Genomic DNA, 18374 nt, shown 5'->3' on the forward strand with positions numbered 1-18374 from the left:
CGTTGTATATTTTTTTATGAATTAAAAAAACACTCAATTAATATTATTATTCTCTATTATAAATGGCGCATAATAAGTAGTCCAATCAGAACTCGACTGCGCATTGTACAAAAAGTACAGATTTTAGCTTTTGTATTTAATCTTTTGTCTATACTCTATGCGCTGCGCAAACCGCAATGTTGCAACTTCAGATTGGTCTACTTGTTTTGCGCGCACTGTACACGACCGGACGACCTTTAGGATATGTCTTATTTCATGATGACCGTTCAGCATCGGTTGTAGTAGTGAGTGTACCTATAGCGTTAATGCATATGTGTGCGTAACGTAAACTGAGCGCCAAGCACACTATAACAATCATGTGTATGTGTGCACTCACACAAGCAACGCCAAACGGTCTTCGTGAAATAGAACATCAGTATACATGATGATAGAAATATACAGTAAGCCAGTTATAAATACATAATTTAAATAGAGTAGTGTATTATATTATGTATTAAATTCAGATTTTATTTAATTTAATTTAATCATCTGATTAACAGCTATTTTGATGTAACTTTTACAATATAATAAATTGTATTAAAAGCATTTTTAGGATAAAATAGACTCGTATTATTTACATAAAACCCATTGATATTTTTTATTATTCAAAGACAGAGGTGTTGCAAATACATACTTTTGTCTAGGGTTATATTAACAGAATTTGGCACGGTTTTTACATAAAATATTAAAATTCGAAACTGATCTTTTTAAGTTTTCGAAGGTAAAATAACTTTGGTATAATAAGCGATATTATATTCGGGTACTGCTAGATCAATCCTTGCTTTTGAACTTTAAAACTTTATACATAAAAATGTTAGGTTTATCTTATACGATGGTATGGAACCCTTTCTGTGCAAGTCTGACTCGGACTTGACCAGGTTTTGTATTTCAAGTCAGTTTAGTTGCTTGAACAATTTGTGCTTTTCTAGTAGTACTCATTAAGATGGACATAAAAAGTAAAAAGTCCATTAATTTAGGCCACGTTGAAGAATAACCATAGATGAGGATACACCTTTAGTGGTTAAATTAGTTTGTATAAAATATACATTTGAAATTGCTATGAAATAATCAGTACATTTTAATAAAACTTAATTAATCCTTTCCTCTTTTCAAACTTATCAAATTCCTAATTAGCTTTCAATTAAGTAAATATTTACACTAAAATGAAATGAAATTACAACTAAACTCAAGTCCTAAGTAAATTATATCATAATATTATTATAGACGACATGTCATACAAACGTAAACAGTATAACACTATAGTGACTGATACTGACTATTTTTAAAATTTTGGCCCAATTCCAATATTTAATAAAACATAGAAAAGATAAAATATCATTTCACTTAATTACCGAAGCTTTATAATGATAATAGTAACTAACCTATTCACTGTTTCCGAACCAGCTCTGAGTAAGCCATATATTGTGAATGAAAAAACAAATTTCTTAACAATAATTATTTAATGGATTGAAAAAATAAATAACAAAATACATGAGCAAAGACCTAACATAGTAATTAACAGGACTCTCTCCGTGACTTGCTCCATACAATCGTTATTCCAATTTAATTTAAATATTAAGCAACTAGACAATGAAATTTTGCAGACATATTCTAGAAACTAATATATATGCCTGTGGTGTTTTAGATTTTTCTAAAAATATGTAGTTTTAAAATTACAGGGGCTCAAAGATTTGTATGTGAATTTGTAAGACCGCGTAACTTCGAAACCGAATATTTTAACAGAAATCTGGAAAACCACAGGCATAGCTGATATTAGTTTCTAAAATATGTTTACAAAATTTCATGGACTTTGGTTGCTTAATTTTCAAATGAAATTGGAACTACGTTTGTATGGAGCGAGTGACGGAGAGACCCCTCTTAAGATGAATCATTATAACTCTATCTGCCCGATGGCAACCAAGGAATGACAACGTATAGTAAAAGATACTTCAGTACCGTCGCGTCGCGTACTGGACTCGCGAGAATCACTGGCAATCGTATTTACAATTATTAGAAATGACACTTAATATCACGTAAGTCTCGTCACCACAGAAATCTAAATAACGAAATAGAAATGTTATTAGCCGGGCGATTCAGAACACTCGATTCGATAATTATCGTTCGGTAATTTACCGAATCGAGTGTGAATCGCCCGGCTGCTGTATTAATACCGAGACAGCGTGTTTATGATTTTTCATACAAAAATAATTATGAGAAAGTACATAAATGTAGTGTCCAATGCTATTCAAATTAAGCTGTTACGCTATAAAATGGACAACAACGTGGCTTATTCTGTTGTGCACAATCCCTAAACTGAACGCTATCCCTTTCGTAATGCTCCCTGCCGAGAAGGATAGCGCTAGATTTAGACCCGTCAATGCAGTTTAGTTTAAAGATTGTGTAGAACAGAATTAGCCACAGTCTCACACTCTTATAACATTTCTATTTTTATTCTTATTTCTGTACTCGCCACTCTAAGGAAACCTCATTCAATTTAAGTCACGGTCAATGTCCCTCTATATAATTGAACTTAAAGCAGGACCGATTGCAACTTAAAGCAATCAGTGCATCATTTCAATGTGCCGTTGCAAACTCTTTTTGTTCATATAAAATCGGTCGCACATAGCACAAGGGAAGAAAACTTTCTCGTTGTCCGAGTGCCTGGCTCGAGTGTGAGAGGACAGGTCGAGGGCGCGCGCGAAGTAAACTTTACAAATGTTGCAGAAGAACTTGGTTGGCGTGGCGTGCATCGAGCGGTGCGCGATGAGGTCGCGCGGAGTGGCCACGCCGTCGCCGCACTGGCCGCACGTGAATTCCCCGGGCTGCGGCATCGGCATGCTGCCGTCGTCGTCCGAGTCGCCGCCGGAGTCTTCCGCGTGATGCAAGGCCTTGTGCTTACTCAAATCCTTCACGCTGTCGAACTGAGCGCCGCAAACGTCACACGCGTGCCCGTCATCCTCCATTTGACCCAAACTAGACGTCCCTTCCCCTCCTTCGTAATGTTTCTTCATATGCACGATGAGCGTAGACTTTCGAGTGAAGCTCTTATCGCAGACTGGGCAGAACACAGAATTAGGTTGGTGCACCTCGTCCATGTGACGCTGATATGCAGCTCGCTTGGTAAACTCTTTGTCGCAAATGTTACAGTACCTGTCTTCGGGTCCACCGGACAAGTTATTTTGGTGTTCCATTTCGATAGAATCATCAGACCGTAACTTCTTATTCGGGTTAACCACTGTGACCTCCACTTCCGGTGGTAACCTCCTCTTTGGCACGCTGGTGGTCGGCGTCGGTTGGGACGCGCGAGTCGGTATGGGTTCGGTAACCTCGTGTTTACTTATTTTCGTCGTAACTTTATTCTGAGGCATCCAGAGTCCCGTGTTATTCGCGGCCGCCTTACCGTCGGGAGACCTCAGATGCCAGCCGCGGTGGCTCTTCAAAGCGGCGATCGAAGTGTAGCTCTTGTGACATATTTCACAGTCGAAGGTTTGCGGCTGCGATGTTATCTGATTGATACACTGATGGTTTTGCAAAGCCAATAAGCCAACAAACTGTTTGCCACAAGTATCACATGGATATCGCGCTTGGAACTCAGCACCGGGGTCGACCAGATCTTGTTCTGCATCGTAGTCCGGCTCCGCCTCTTGTACGGCCTCTTGCTTACTCGTTCCTTGATTGGCGTCATAACCCAACAATTCACGAGCATGCGCTGCCTTCAAATGCTCGTAAAGTTCTAAGGTCGAGCTGAGTGGTTTTCCACAAATTTTGCACATCTGTACGGAAGATTTATGAATGTTTTTTCTGTGACGGTAGTAAGACTTCTTATCGGGAAATGATATTTTACATATGGTGCAACTCGACCTGCCTTCTGACGGCGTCGGTGCCGGTTGGCCTTCAGAGCCACCTGCGTTTGAACCATACGCGATTCCATGTTTAGCTCTCTTGTGCTTCCACAAACTCGTTCTAAGCGGGAAGCGCTTATAACATATGTCACAGGAGTATGGGAGCGCATCTTGTGATGTCTGTTGCATATTGTTGGAAAGGTTTGTAAAGTTGAAACTATTGAACTGCGGAGTAGACAGAATTGCGCCATTTTCGTCCACATTGTAATCGTCTTCCTCGGTAGACGCGTGCATAGTATTCTCTTCGCTATCGACTCTGTCATTGAGAATATCTGCATGCAACACCTTCTTATGCTTCCATATGTTTTTCTTATGCATGAATCCTTTTCCACAAATGTCACAGCAGTAAGGGGCGTTCGGCACAAATGGGCTGAATCCGGGTTGCATTGAAAATTGTTTAATGGGCTTTCCTATTATTTGAGGTGGAAAGCCCTTCGGTTCACCAGGTTTCCTATTAGTTGTGGGCACTTTAGCATGAATACGCATATGATTAGAAAACGCCTGACGGCTCTTGAACGATCGTACGCATATATCGCAGTAAAATTCACTATCCGAATTTCGACCACCACTGGGGTGAGCCTGTTGGAGGTGTTCGGACAGTTTCTGTGGAGAGCTGTAAGAGTTGGAACAAATACTGCATGGGTAGAATTTAACTCGGAGATGTGTATTTTTATGTTCGGCGAGTTCTGACGGACGCAAGAATTTCTTCTCGCACTGGTCGCAGTGGTGAGCGATCTGGTTGTGTTCCGCGACCTGGTGGTCGGTCCACGCGTCGACGGTTTCGAAGATGGCGTTGCACTCCGTGCACGAGTAGTGGTACTCCTCGGCTTCCTCCTTCACGAGCGACATGTCGGGCTCGGTGGTCATACCCAGCATTCGATTGGAGTGCTCCATGTAAATATGTTTGTTAATTTCGGACGCTTGTTCGAACTTGGCATCGCAATGTTGACAGTGATGAGGTTTTTCATCGTCGTGTATCGCTCTCAAGTGTTTGACCAAATTAGGATAGCTGCTGTTCTTCTTTCCACAGATGGGGCAGTCCGTCGGCCTGCCGTCGACGCACTTGCTCTGGCTGTCCGGGTCGAAGCTGCCCGCGTGGGCGGCTACGGCGTGTTCGTTAAACTCGTGTGTAGTCGAGAATTTCTCAGAACATAAATCGCAAGCGATGTAAACAGTACAATCTCCATTGCGAATGTGCTTCTTGCCGATACTTTTTTCTTTGAATCGTAACCCGCAATGAACGCAGGAATGAGGGACTCGAGATTGGCCATCTTCGTGAACGTCTAGGACGTGCTTCATTATAAACTGCTTCAATTGGAATTTGGCTGGACACAATTTGCATGCATAAGATCTTGCATTGAGAATGTCTTTATATTGAACTTTCACGTCTTTTGGTTCTTCATCATCTTCCACTACCATATCATCAGGGATGCCTTTTTCATCGTAAATTATTTTCCACAGATTGGTACAAGTGTTAGCTCTCATGTGGCTGAGTAAAGCTCCGATGTGAGTGAATGTAACCACACAATTATAGCATGTATGTTTAGGAACTTTATGCCCATTTTTCTGTAAATGTTGTATTACCGCTTTTCTACGCGGATGTTCTTTATTACAACAGAGACAAAGCTTCGTGTTGATTTGTTCAATAATATCACGATATTGCAAAATGAAATCTCTTTGTGATTTAGTAACATACACTTTATTTGGATCTAACTCTTTTGCTGTTGGTTCATCACCATCAACAGTGTCATTGGGATCGACTGTCTCGTCGAGGTCTTCATCTTCATTACCTTCACTGTTGTAAGAGTTATTTTGTAAATCTTCATTAATCTCGACCACAGGAGCAATGCTCATTGGGGGCATATCTTCGTCATCTTCATTGTCTTCGTGATTGGCATCTTGGTCGTTATTTTCCTTTTCGCCGTTATCTTCATCCTGTTCTTCTTTAGCGGTTGTTACAAGGTCTGCATTAATATTATTCTCGATACTCATGTCTTGACTATCCACATTATCTTCCATACGTTCTTTTTCATGATCACCTTCATCATTGTTTTCGTCTTCTTGTGCCTGTTCTTCAGCATCAACTCCAATATGATTCTCTTCAATATCAATATTGTTTTCTTGCTTCTGAGCGATTTCTATTTCATTATCAGATTCCATATCAACAGTGTCATAGTTCTGCTCTTGATTATTATCATCTTCCATCTCATCGTCTTCGTGGGGTTGATTGATAAAGCCACCTGGCTCTGATAGAATTGTCTCCACTTGAAAGGATGCTATTTCTGGTTCGGAGATCAATGTCTCGGGACTTTCTGGACCAGAGTTTATTATTTCAGGTTCGGAAACTAAAACTTCAGGCTTCGATGTAAGTAAAGTTTTCAATATTTGTGGTTCCTTTTTCTTTATTTGCAGGTCTTTTAAAGCTTTAATGCGAAGGGGGTATGGTAAATTGTTCTGCTGAGTTTTAGGGGTTCTAATTGGAATAGGTTTTGGTGGTGCAACAACTTTCTGGGGCATCATTTTAGTTGGGACAGGTTTTGGTATGTATTGCATTTTGTGGTTGATTGGATTCGGCATCAAACGTGCTTTAGGGTTGAAAGGATTGGGCCTAAATTTGGGTAGCATATGACTGTAGGATGATTTCTTTGCTGTGGTTTTGTTAGTGTATCTGTCGAAACCGTGGGCACCCAGTTCATGTCTGCGTGCATTGTGTGAGTATCTGTAGGAGCGGCCGCAAACCAGACAGTCCTTAGAGGCGATCTGTTGAATACCTTGACGAGCGTGAAGAGTCTCCCCAGTTGGGCGCATGACGGTGATGGAAACTTCAGGCATTTGAGGCACACTTCTATAAGACTGCTGCTCGGTCATTTCTTCGCGATCTTCTTCCTCTTCATAATCCTCGTCCTTTTCACTATCCACGCCCTGAAATAATCAAATTATATACGACATGAAACCTCAACCACGTTCGAGTTTAAAAATGTTGGTCAGAATAAAGAATTACAGATCCATGAATGAATATACCTACAACTCTAGAAATTCAATCTAAGTAATCTAAATTGTAAACTCATTTATTATGATAAATGCATTATTATTTACAATCTTGAAGAGATTCAGTGATTAATTTATACAAAATAATTTTATAAATATGAGTATGTATGTAAAAATTAATGTTTGTGTGCTCGTATACTTTGCGTTCGCGCATCGTTCATCCGATTGAGTTGAAGCTGTGTAGTTGTTGTTGGCACTTGCGTGAAAGTTACAAAAGGTGCCACAAAAAAAAAATAAAGAGACATTGCAATGCATGCTGGGCATTAGCTAATATTTGGCTAGTCAGTACATTTAGTTTTAAGACTATGTAATTATTATAGGATCTTCTCGTAGAATCTACTTTAACTTTTATTTTATACTAATGTTGTTAAATAAAAATAAAAAGTTTAAGTATAAATTATGTTCTTTATTCAAATAATAAACTATACTTTACCAATGAATAACCAATACATTAAACTTTCTTAAATTACCCATCACTTCTAAATACCAATGATTAATAACGATGCAATATAAAATTTCACTTAAGCATATTATATTAAGTATATTATATTTCACTTATTAATATACATTATATACTTAATAATATTAATTATTTCACTTCTAACTCTAAAAACCGCAATTGCACAGAATTGGAAAACGAATTGATTGATTCATTTGCTTTATACTACTTAAGTATTTTAAAGATAAAGTATTTTTAAGGAGCTACACAAATCGTACAAAGATTGACAGTATGCTCCTTGCAAATGAATGTTCCACATTTAATGCAAAACTGTTTTGTTCTGCGATCTCTCTTGAAACTCGACTTGAAACAAATTTTGCACCGACGTCGATTTTTGTAAAACGGCGCTGAGTGCTCGGGTAGTGAAAACTTCGGTCTTTTAAAATTGAGGTCAATCGTAGGTGTATACATAATATTTTCCTTAGTCCCCATTAAACTTAACGCCAACTCTCTTATAAATAAACGGCGTTGCACTACGTGGGATTGGTCATGCGCACTCCATATGACTTGAGCATTAACAGAACCAATGTTCAACAGCATGAAGAATAAGGAAAGCGTCCAGTCATTTGTGTGCTGCATCGTGGTATAGTAATGCATCAATACATCTACCACTTGTACAGAAGAATGATACTTTTTATAAAAAGAAACCACTGATGTATGGCTGCTGTTCCCTTTCTTATAAAACTTAGGATCATTAGTTAGTACATTGACAACTTTCAAATTCTGGTTCACATAGGAACTTAATGTCTTATCTTTGTCCATGAATCCACTTATGAAAGTCTTCTTCTTTCTATACTGTGATAAGAAGAGGGGTGGTATATTCTCATCGTTTGGATGAAGAGCACCTATTGTAAACAAGTTATAGTCATTTTTCAAACGGTTAATCAATGAATCGGATGTAAACCAGCTGTCCATGATAATCGTCCTTCCCGTTCCTGCTAAGTGTTGCACTAACTTTGCAGCTATTTCATCACAACCAAAATACGGGTCTGTTATAACATCGAGATTCGTGACGTAAAAGGTTACGGGATCTATTAAAAGCATCAATTTAATACCATTTTTTAAACTCTTTTTCTTGATGTTATATCGGAATGGGCAAGGGCCGTGTATTGGTAATATTATTTCATCAATGACAACCATGTTGCTCACTTCTTTGGAAGTTCTGCAGTTGAGCGCGAATATTTCAAACACTTTTCGCAAACGTTTCATAACATCAAACTGGACAATGATGTCATCCTCACTATCAAAGCTCATATTTTCAAGAATAAATTTAAATCTTTCATATGTCATAGCATTTCTTACACAAATAGCTCCATATTCCTCATGCCAGAGGTCGCTGATCTTTGGATGTGTTGGTCGCATAATTCCATGATAATACAATATTCCGATCAATGTTCTAATCTCAGTCAGATTTGTGGGTTTTGATTTTTTACTATTTGTGTCTATTCTTTCATTTGTGGAAGCTACTATGAGCTCTAGCAAGTCATCAGTGAAGAGCATCTGCCAAGCACTTCTTTGTTGAGTACAATGCTTGTTGGATACAAAGCTTCGCTTGCTTAGTTTGGAAACCTCTTTGATTCTAGCGACTGTGTCCTCCGGGGTTAGTTTGGGTTTCTTCAATATAACTTTCCTGTTCTTACACAAATACCCATTCTTGTAATCAACATAGTCGTCAGCCACTGGTTCATACGAGAGATCTATCTCAGTCTCAGAGTCGTGGTCTGATTGATGTATGACATCACATTCTTCCATTGATTGCAGAGAGTCAATAACTTCGTCTTCTTGGACCAGGTCCAATATAGCATGTACGCGTTGCCAGTCCATTCTTGGATCTATATATTTCTGTGGACCAAATTAATTCAATTGAACCATTCTCACACTAGTGTCCTAAATATTTTGCACACTGAAGTAAAAGTAATAATAAACAAAAAAGAGTCAGTGCCATATTAAACACTGGAATACCATATCAGTACATTAAAAGTGTGTCTCATTCAGTGATAAGAACATAGGGTACTTAATCTTTACCTTATCACTTCTTGGCGTAAGCCCCAGTGAAGCCAAAATCGGGGGACCCTCTGGCTGCAATTTATTTGATGGGCCAGCATTCTGGAATTTATACAAAAATATATAAGAATTATTATTTAAAAAACTAAGTGGGTTTATCAAGATGCTCCGAAAAAAAAAACTTTTCTGTCTTTCCTAGAAAATTAGGAATATTTTTTAAATTCAAATATTCAAGTCTTAGTAATATTTTAAAGAATGAATGATTGTTCTAAATAGAATATTGTAAAAGAACAGACTCATTATTCAGTTAGTTACTATGCCAGCATGATGACATGGCATCTGCTGTTAATGTCCTTGACACTAAAACAAGTCAACTCCATCAATACAATTTCATACTTATTTATCAATGTGCAACTGTGTTTACAAAGTCTGATAAAGTATAAAAATTAAAGTTGCCAGATACACACCTCACTGTCTGGGTATGATCCATCAATGACCACTCCATCATCATAGGCTTCATCAGATAGAGGCTCATTTTTTATATTCAACTGAAAAAACATAATAAACATATTGTGATCATAGACATTTGACAGCTGACAATACTAAACCCATTCCAGAAAAAACAATGACCCACCTCTTCAAGTTGGCTGCTTTCCTTGTTAGTCAGAGACTGTAATTTGTTTTGGCTCCTCTCACACACAGCCTTAAATATATGCCAGTTGTTGACATTATCCATGCATTTCCTGCAGACATTGGTTGGCAGAACGTCATTTTCGCTTATCTGAAAAAATAATGGGCGACATTCATCGTACTGAGGAGGAAAACGCGCGCATTCCATCGCCTATCTACACATGGGCCGAACCGCGCCTCATGTGTAGATACGCGAGGAGAAACTAAGTAGGTAGGCGTAGGTATATCCGCGCGACGCAGAGCGCCAGCTTCTCGACTCTCGCCCGTAAGTAGGAACGAGTCGAGAGCCGAGTGGCAACCAGCCGCCAGCGACGAGAGCCCCTCGAGGGTTACCGCTCGATACAGGCACGCACACATCGACACTCACGCCGACACCGACGCTCGCTCGAGGACGAGCTGCACTGCCCTGGTCGTCCGATAAATCAATACGCCCGCTGCCCAACGCCGTGCCCGGCTAGCGATGCCTAGACCCCCGCCTCGCCAAACCCCGGCGATTATGCGAATAGCTGACCCTCATCACGCGGGCTGCCCCGTGCCGGCTGCACGGAACGCGACGCGACACGGCCACGAGTCGAGCGATAGCTGTGGAGCATTACAAAATGGTGGACGTTCTTACGACATCTTCACCTAGACGCAGCGTTGCCTGTCATTATGCGAACTGAGCCGGATGACGAGTTCTCACGTACACCGAGGGTCTACTTTCACTCGAAACTTCTTTCCTACGCTTATTTTATGCACTACGTACCTGCACTGACACGCAGTCTTTTATTTTCGAAGCGAGGACAGGAGGATCCGAGTCATCCGAACTGGTGGTAGGAAATATCGGTAGTAATTCACATCGAGATGACAAGCACAGTCTACAAACACGGTCATAATTCACATTCATTGTAAATAAACACAACTTTTAACGCATTAACACCTTTTAAAACACTTAAAACACGGACGCCATGTCACCACGACCACTTGAACACAAAGCACTGCATATCGTTCTTGCTTGAACACGATAGCGGCTGATGATGAGCATGAGAAGTCGATGTTCGGTCGGGCCTCGGGGTAGCTGGCTCGACTCGCGACCACCTGTCGTTCTGCGCATGTGCGCATAATCTGGCGTCAGGCGTACCAACATCAAGCCAACGAAATACAACTATTTGCAGGTGTTTCAAACCCAAAAAGTTACAATACCAAAGTTTTTTTTTTTGTTTTCTTACCAATATTATAAATTACTTATTACTACTTGGCTCAACACTAGATTTCAATGGATTTGGAAATTCGTGGTATTCATGAAATCAGATATTCTCAGTAAATTAATTTCACAGTGAAAAGCCCATGATGAATGATCATCAACATTATTAAATCCTTCCTTCAAGGCAGAAAGCGCAGACTTTTCTTGACTTCTTTCTTTTCTAAGACGATCTGAGGTTTGGACGCCTTTTTGTTGCGCATACTTTTTTTTTAAAGTAAGAAAAATAAAGTCTTACAAGAAAAATAAAATCCATTTTACTATTATAATATTACAATATTTTGTGCTGCGTAAAATATTTAAAACTAGATGATGTCTGCAACTTGGTCCCTGTTGCTTTAAGTTTTGAAAATCTCATGGGAATTTTTTCATCTTTCTGGGATAAATTATTTCTCAGGATAAGGGGTTTGTTCATTTCTAGGATGCAAACTATCTCTATACCAAATTTTGTCAAAATTGGTAAAGCGGCACAGCCGTGCAATGGGAACAGACAGACAGACCATTTGTCTGTCTGTGTCACACTGAAAGATTGTCCACACTAATATTGTAAAAGTGCGAAGTGTCTATACACTTCGCACTTTTACAATATTAGTGTGGATAAAAAAGGAGCTGCTGGTTTAATATAAAAATAATATTATTAGTAAGTATATTATATTGTAATTATTATTGTATATTATTAGTATTAAGTATAATTGTAAAAAAATAAAATTTGAATTTAATTTTACAAGTCACAGGCTTAAAATGTTTACAATATCTGACAACCATCCTCCATCTCTGTCTGTGTACATAAAAAGTACGGCGCCAAATTCAAACTTCGACAAACTTGTCAAACTGTCAGTTGCCATGTTCTATGGCGGGATATTTTGAATTATGAAAGAAATTTTATGTGAAGTTTTTCGGTGTAGTTTATTAACCCCCGACCCAAAAAGAGGGGTGTTATAAGTTTGACGTATGTTTTGTGTTTGACGTTTTGATCTGTGTATCTGGGTATCTGTCTGTGGCATCGTAGCTCCTAAACTAAAGAACCGATTTTAATTTAGTTTTTTTTTGTTTGAAAGGTGGCTTGATCGAGAGTGTTCTTAGCTATAATCCAAGAAAATCAGTTCAGCCGTTTGAAAGTTATTATCAGCTCTTTTCTAGTTCTTACTGTCACCTTCACTTGTCGGGGGTGTTATAGTAAATTTTTAATTTACACTTGTATTTTTTTTGTTTTGTTAATATAGCAAAAGTGTTTTATATAACCTTGATATTTGTTTATTAAAGTATAAATAATAAATTGATAAATGGCATCATATAGATAAACAAAAGTCTGAGACAAGAGTATTATTTGCTGTCAGCCTTTTAAGCAAAACAAAATAGTTCTACTCGGCAAATTCCTCAGCAACAGAATATAGGTACTTAAGTGATATCTCATTACTGATTATGTTGTCGATGGGTTTCGTAGGTAGACAAATCGGTCAGGCAACCAACAGGTTACATGTAACATGTACAGGTAACATGTTACAGGCGAAATCCGAATTGTTGCGTTGTGGACTCCGTCCAGGAAGGCAATAATTTGGAACTGTATTTAAATCTAAAAGGTTGTGTAGCTGTATTCTATTTGGTTTAGGTACCTACCTATGTACCTAGGATGTTGTTTTTAGATTGTACCCATTAAGTGCGATCCAGGAAATCGGGGTGTCTTCATCTCCGCTTCTTTTTGGCTGCCAGACTTCCGTTTCGGTTCCTCTTAGTTCTTAAAAAACTTATTTTGCATACCATAACATTTTTTAGCTTTAGTGCTAACACGGAAGCTTATGATCATTACATTGCGATAATCACAATTTTTTGTAATGGCCTGAATTCAAAATGGCATTTTCCTGCAACTGTTGTGGAGTTGCAACTGCCAATTTGATATTCAATTGTGTGTCAGCCATTAATTATAATTAAAAATCACTTGTTTTAACGGTGAACAAAAACATTTTAAAAGAACCTACATGCCTGAGAGGTCTTCATAATGTTCTCAACGGTGTGTGATGTCTGCCTATCCGCACTGGGCCAGCGTGGCGGATTATGACCTAAAAGCCTTCTCATTCTGAGAGGAGGCCGACAACAGGCAGGATGATGATTAAATAAAATCCATTAAATGTGTTTGATAATAATTTTATTTTGCGCACATTAAGCAACATTCAATGACACAACGAGTAAACTTTATAATTTATCAATTATTATGTATTTTTTACAATTAGGTACTTATTGGTTTTAAAATTTCATACTTAGTAGATTTTCATTATTTTACTTAATACAAAGTATCCATCCACAAGCAAAAAAACTTACCTACAGCTTTGACAAGTCACTTGCACCACGGTAATATTATGTATAATATTACCGTGCTTGCACAGTGTAGTCACTCGCTGCAAGTTTTCCATTGGAAAGTAACTTTCGCAATTTCTTGCAGAGTTATTTCTGCAAGTTCAATTGCTAATGGACACTTTGCATGATACAGAATAATAGGTATTTTGCTTATTTCTATATGGTATTCACTTTCATACAATATATTTCGCATCTTAATATTTAAGTACTACCTAATATTATTTTTGTTTACGAAGTATGTTTGTTTTGTTTAGTGTTGTTGTACGAAAAGTAATGCCCGGCTAAAGGGTTGGTTCGACACAACGCATAACGGCAACGACGCTACGTATCACGAAAATGTACTTTCTCAACAAAACACAGCTCCTAGAAGTTGTAATATAGGGAAAAGTCTGTAAAAATTAATTAAAGGGATCATACACTTTACGTTGTGCTCGGCTCGTAAGATCTATTATTGCCACGCTTTGTGTCTTTCCAGACCCGAAAATCACAAATAATAATCTTCTTTAGGTAAATGTTAGTTATATTTTTTCTTAATTTTAAAGTAATTCAAACATCTCATATTTTTTATAGCTTTAATAAACAATATAACTTAGGTGTCTATGTCACAGTTATTTGTTGAAATGAGATTTTGTTAGAAATTTCTATATAAATATTTTTTTAACGAGTATTACCTATAAATAATACGATATGGATTATGTGATTTGATTATTTTATAACATCCTATATTTCTAGCAATAGACTTTACACGTACTTACAAAACAATTATTAAAATACTCGTTTGATTGTCCTGTCTCCTGGATTCAATTTTCTTTAGACATATTGCCACTATTTCTTTTAAGGTAGATCCAGGCTACTCAAATTATTTTGTAGGAAAGTTGGACGCTAGAAGCTTAAATTAATTGTACTTATTAAAGACATAGGAATAATATAGTCTAATACAGAGATCTGGGGGGGTGATTTGCTAACTTAGTGTCTAACACTGAAGGATAGCCACCGAGCTCATTTGATACTTATTTTTGATCTGTTGAAAGTTTTTTAAAAAATATTTTAATACTTTAATATCACTCAGTGAAGAAGCAATATAGAACCAAACAATGTCAAATGAGCTCGGTATCTATCATTCAGTGGCCAGTGTGTGTCTCTGTGTCCCTGTTGAGTGCGTTCAGTGAAGTCTTTTTAGTTGCAATACAGTATATCTAGACGATTTTTTAATTTACGCATTGCATTACAAAAATAAAAGTCCGTTACGGGACTGGTCAATTGAACTAGAAAGTTCTGGAGGGCCTGAAGTCATTTTAATGAAAGTTACGAGAGAAATAATTGATACTAAAAGGTTAGCTTAACTACTAGAGATAATAAAAAAGTACAACTTTGGCAATAGCATAAAATAGGTATAATATAGGAAGTATAAGTCAATGTTTTCAAAGGATTTCCAAATATTGTGCTATTTTTTTCAGCCTTGTATATGAATTATCTTTTGTGCTGTACACAATCATAGTTCATTTTTGATATCTTCATACAAATAAGCAGTATAATTTATCCGCTTCAAATGTAAAACTTTTTTTATATGATACATATAGGTACATTGGACTCGCCATGTGCTGAACAATCTGTAACATCATAATATCAAGGTGAAATGACTTGTCACATTCAAGTAAATATAATAAACCAACTCAGCTAAACCCATAAACCAACTCAAACACGAAATGGCTATATTTTGTCGTTCACACTAACACAGTTCACTGGTGTTCCTGACTGTAGCATCAGGTCAAGATTATTGAATTTTAATGAGTTTCGCCTCAATTTCAAGGCAGGCACCAACTTCTTTTTCCATTGGTCGATACATGATGGTGGAAAAATTGATGTCCTAATTTTAAATTATCAAACAAACTACAATAATAATTATAGCCGTGGTGAATAGCATCTGTGATAAAAAACGTTTTACATTTAAATCCCCGACAAGTATTAAAATTGCCATGAGCATGAGCATAACCTTTGGTCCACGAACACGTTCGAGTATTGAAAGTTGGCGCGGAATCTACGAACATGGCGGACACGAGGAGCGGTGCTCCTGTGTCGGCTGCGCGCGCACCGCTAGCCTCGAGGGGTCGGCGGGATTCGCTTTCGCGACGAGAGCGCGCGCTACGTGGGCAAAAGCGGCTTCAACGTTGAGGCCGGTTTTCGCCGAGGTCTCCATAAATGCGACTTGGTACTCTCTCGCCAAGCGCTGCCCCTCCTCCCGCCTCACCGCCCGCTCTAGCCCGCTGTCTGACTTGTTTCCTGGAACAGAATTTGTGCCGCTCCACTTATGTCGGATAGTTCGAGGTTGAGCGCTTGCGGATCATGTTCGAAATTCGAATGCGACTCTTTCAATTTAAAAGTGAAAGGGCATCTGTTATCTTTAAAAATGAGGTCGTCTGATATTCCTGACCATATTCCTAAGATAATACTCCCACCTACTGTATTATTAAAATACAATAGGTACAGCTAGGTACTTAGCCCGATTTAATTTATCAAGCCTGCAGTGAATTTAGATGTGGAAATGTTCTAAACAACAATGTCATCAGGCCTATTTCGTGAACTTCAGAGGCAATAAGTAATTTAGCTGTAGGAACACTGAAAAGAGTCCAAAAACAGTTGTTAAATATCATAAGCTGTCACTGAATTTAGGAGATAGGTAGATGCCGACAGGGATGGCTTGAAATCTGTAACGCAATTATTTATTGCGGACACGGACACTTTCCTTGGTGTACAAGAAAATTACATAAGTCTACAAGTAAATATAACTTTTTACCTAGCAGCATGATGACTACGTCGTCTTGTGCATACTCCCGGATCTCACCAAGCCAGGCTCGAATATTGTCAAAGCTAGTCTTGTTGGTTACGTCGTACAGTAGTAAAAGAGCTGTGGGCAAAAATATATTTAAATTATTTAGTGTTATGACGCAATAGTATGAATAAATTATTTTAAGTATCATATTTTTGTTCAATATCCAATTATTTACCTACTTACTTAAAGTTGACATCACTAATAAAATAAAGTTCAAAACTAAAACCAAACTCAATCGACAAAAATGTCATAATTAATAACTGATAAGCAAAGCAACTTTAATCACATTAAAAGTAAAATTAACATAATTAATCCTCTTTCGTCTCTACATTTTCCAATTTACAGTTAAATTTTGACATCACTCTATTGTAATAATATCTAATTGTATTCATTCATTCATTAGTCATTTTGAAAAATGATCAATCTTACAATTAGGCTGCAGCATAACGACGAATTTTCAAGCATTTTTTTTTTTATTTCGTTCGCTTTTACATGTAGGTACTTCATGAATATCTATATACTAATTTAATAAATAAAATTGGAGTGTCTGTCTGTAATTTCGAAATAACTACCTCATATTAAGCTCAAATGGTTATTTGAACGATACCAACACTGAATCACACGTTTTTAAAATTTTTGTCTGTCTGTCTGTCTGTCTGTCTGTCTGTCTGTCTGTCTGTCTGTCTGTCTGTCTGTCTGTCTGTTTGAAAAGGCTAATCTTCGGAACGGCTGGACCGATTTTGACGGGGTTTTCACAGACAAGTAGAGGATTGATCAGGAAGTAAAATAGGCTACTTTTTTAACCGACTTTCAAAAAGGGAGTTGTGTTTTTCTTCCTATGTACACCGAAATCTCCGAGATTTCTGAACCGATTTGCGTAATTTTTTTTTTTAATCGATAGAGGAACTTTGTGACAACTTTCCCACGGGATTTCAGACCCTAAATCCACGCGGGCGAAGCTGCGGGCATCAGCTAGTAATAAAAATAAAATAAGACTAGCTGATGCCCGCAGCTTCGTCCGCGTGTATTTAGGGTCTGAAATCCCGTGGGAAAGTTGTCACAAAGTTCCTCTATCGATTAAAAAAAAAAATTACGCAAATCGGTTCAGAAATCTCGGAGATTTCGGTGTACATAGGAAGAAAAACACAACTCCCTTTTTGAAAGTCGGTTAAAAAAGTAGCCTATTTTACTCCCTGATCAATCCTCTACTTGTCTGTGAAAACCCCGTCAAAATCGGTCCAGCCGTTCCGAAGATTAGCCTTTTCAAACAGACAGACAGACATACAGACAGACAGACAGACAGACAGACAGACAGACAAAAATTTTAAAAACGTGTGATTCAGTGTTGGTATCGTTCAAATAACCATTTGAGCTTAATATGAGGTAGTTATTTCGAAATTACAGACAGACACTCCAATTTTATTTATTAGTATAGATTACTAAAATAATCAGTGTTCCTATTTCCTACATTATATACAACTCCTTAACTAATATAAAAATAATTGTATTCAGTTTTTTGTACCCTTCTAGTAGGTAACTAATTCTTGTTGTACTGCACTCTCCACTACACTAAAAAGGTGTAAATATTATATTATTCTTGTTTTAATACTCAAGATTTAAAAAAAATCCATTACAAGTTAGCCCTTGACTGCGATCACACTTGGTGGTAAGTGATGATGCAATCTAAGATAAGCGGACTATAATAACTTACCCCCTATCGGTTTCTAGTTTCAACACGGCATCTTATCGAAACGCTAAATCGCTTGGCGG

General features: G+C 37.8%; 2 protein-coding genes across 4 annotated transcripts in view; both read right to left on the minus strand.

The window, feature by feature from the left end:
* Positions 1–2358: 2358 nt before the first annotated feature.
* On the minus strand, positions 2359–11274 carry LOC123881228 (zinc finger protein Xfin-like). Its single transcript, XM_045929924.1, has 5 exons — positions 10928–11274; positions 10127–10273; positions 9960–10040; positions 9514–9594; positions 2359–6863 (listed from the first exon to the last, which is right to left on the minus strand). Exons 1-5 carry the CDS (start codon positions 11066–11068, stop codon positions 2601–2603), a joined length of 4713 nt encoding a protein of 1570 aa, XP_045785880.1. The 5' UTR covers positions 11069–11274; the 3' UTR covers positions 2359–2600.
* A 3577-nt stretch (positions 11275–14851) lies between these two features.
* The window catches only part of LOC123881230 (ras-related protein Rab-37), a 54903-nt gene continuing 51380 nt past the window's right edge, over positions 14852–18374 (minus strand). For all 3 annotated transcript variants that reach the window (XM_045929927.1, XM_045929928.1, XM_045929926.1), the window contains 2 exons: positions 16569–16679; positions 14852–16054 (listed from right to left, as the gene is read on the minus strand). In XM_045929927.1, the coding sequence (XP_045785883.1) occupies positions 15813–16054; positions 16569–16679 (353 nt within the window). In that variant the 3' untranslated portion in view covers positions 14852–15812. The remainder of the gene's footprint in view (positions 16055–16568; positions 16680–18374) is intronic.

The sequence above is a fragment of the Maniola jurtina genome, chromosome 3 (assembly GCF_905333055.1).
Source record: "Maniola jurtina chromosome 3, ilManJurt1.1, whole genome shotgun sequence".
NCBI lineage: Eukaryota > Metazoa > Arthropoda > Insecta > Lepidoptera > Nymphalidae > Maniola > Maniola jurtina.

Coding starts and splice junctions, on each gene's coding strand:
- LOC123881228 (XM_045929924.1), bottom strand. CDS start 11,068: ATGAATGTGAATTATGACCGTGTTTGTAGACTGTGCTTGTCATCTCGA. Junction 10,274..10,927: donor AAGACTGCGTGTCAGTGCAG/GTACGTAGTGCA, acceptor TTATTTTTTCAG/ATAAGCGAAAATGACGTTCT. Junction 9,595..9,959: donor GATCATACCCAGACAGTGAG/GTGTGTATCTGG, acceptor TATAAATTCCAG/AATGCTGGCCCATCAAATAA.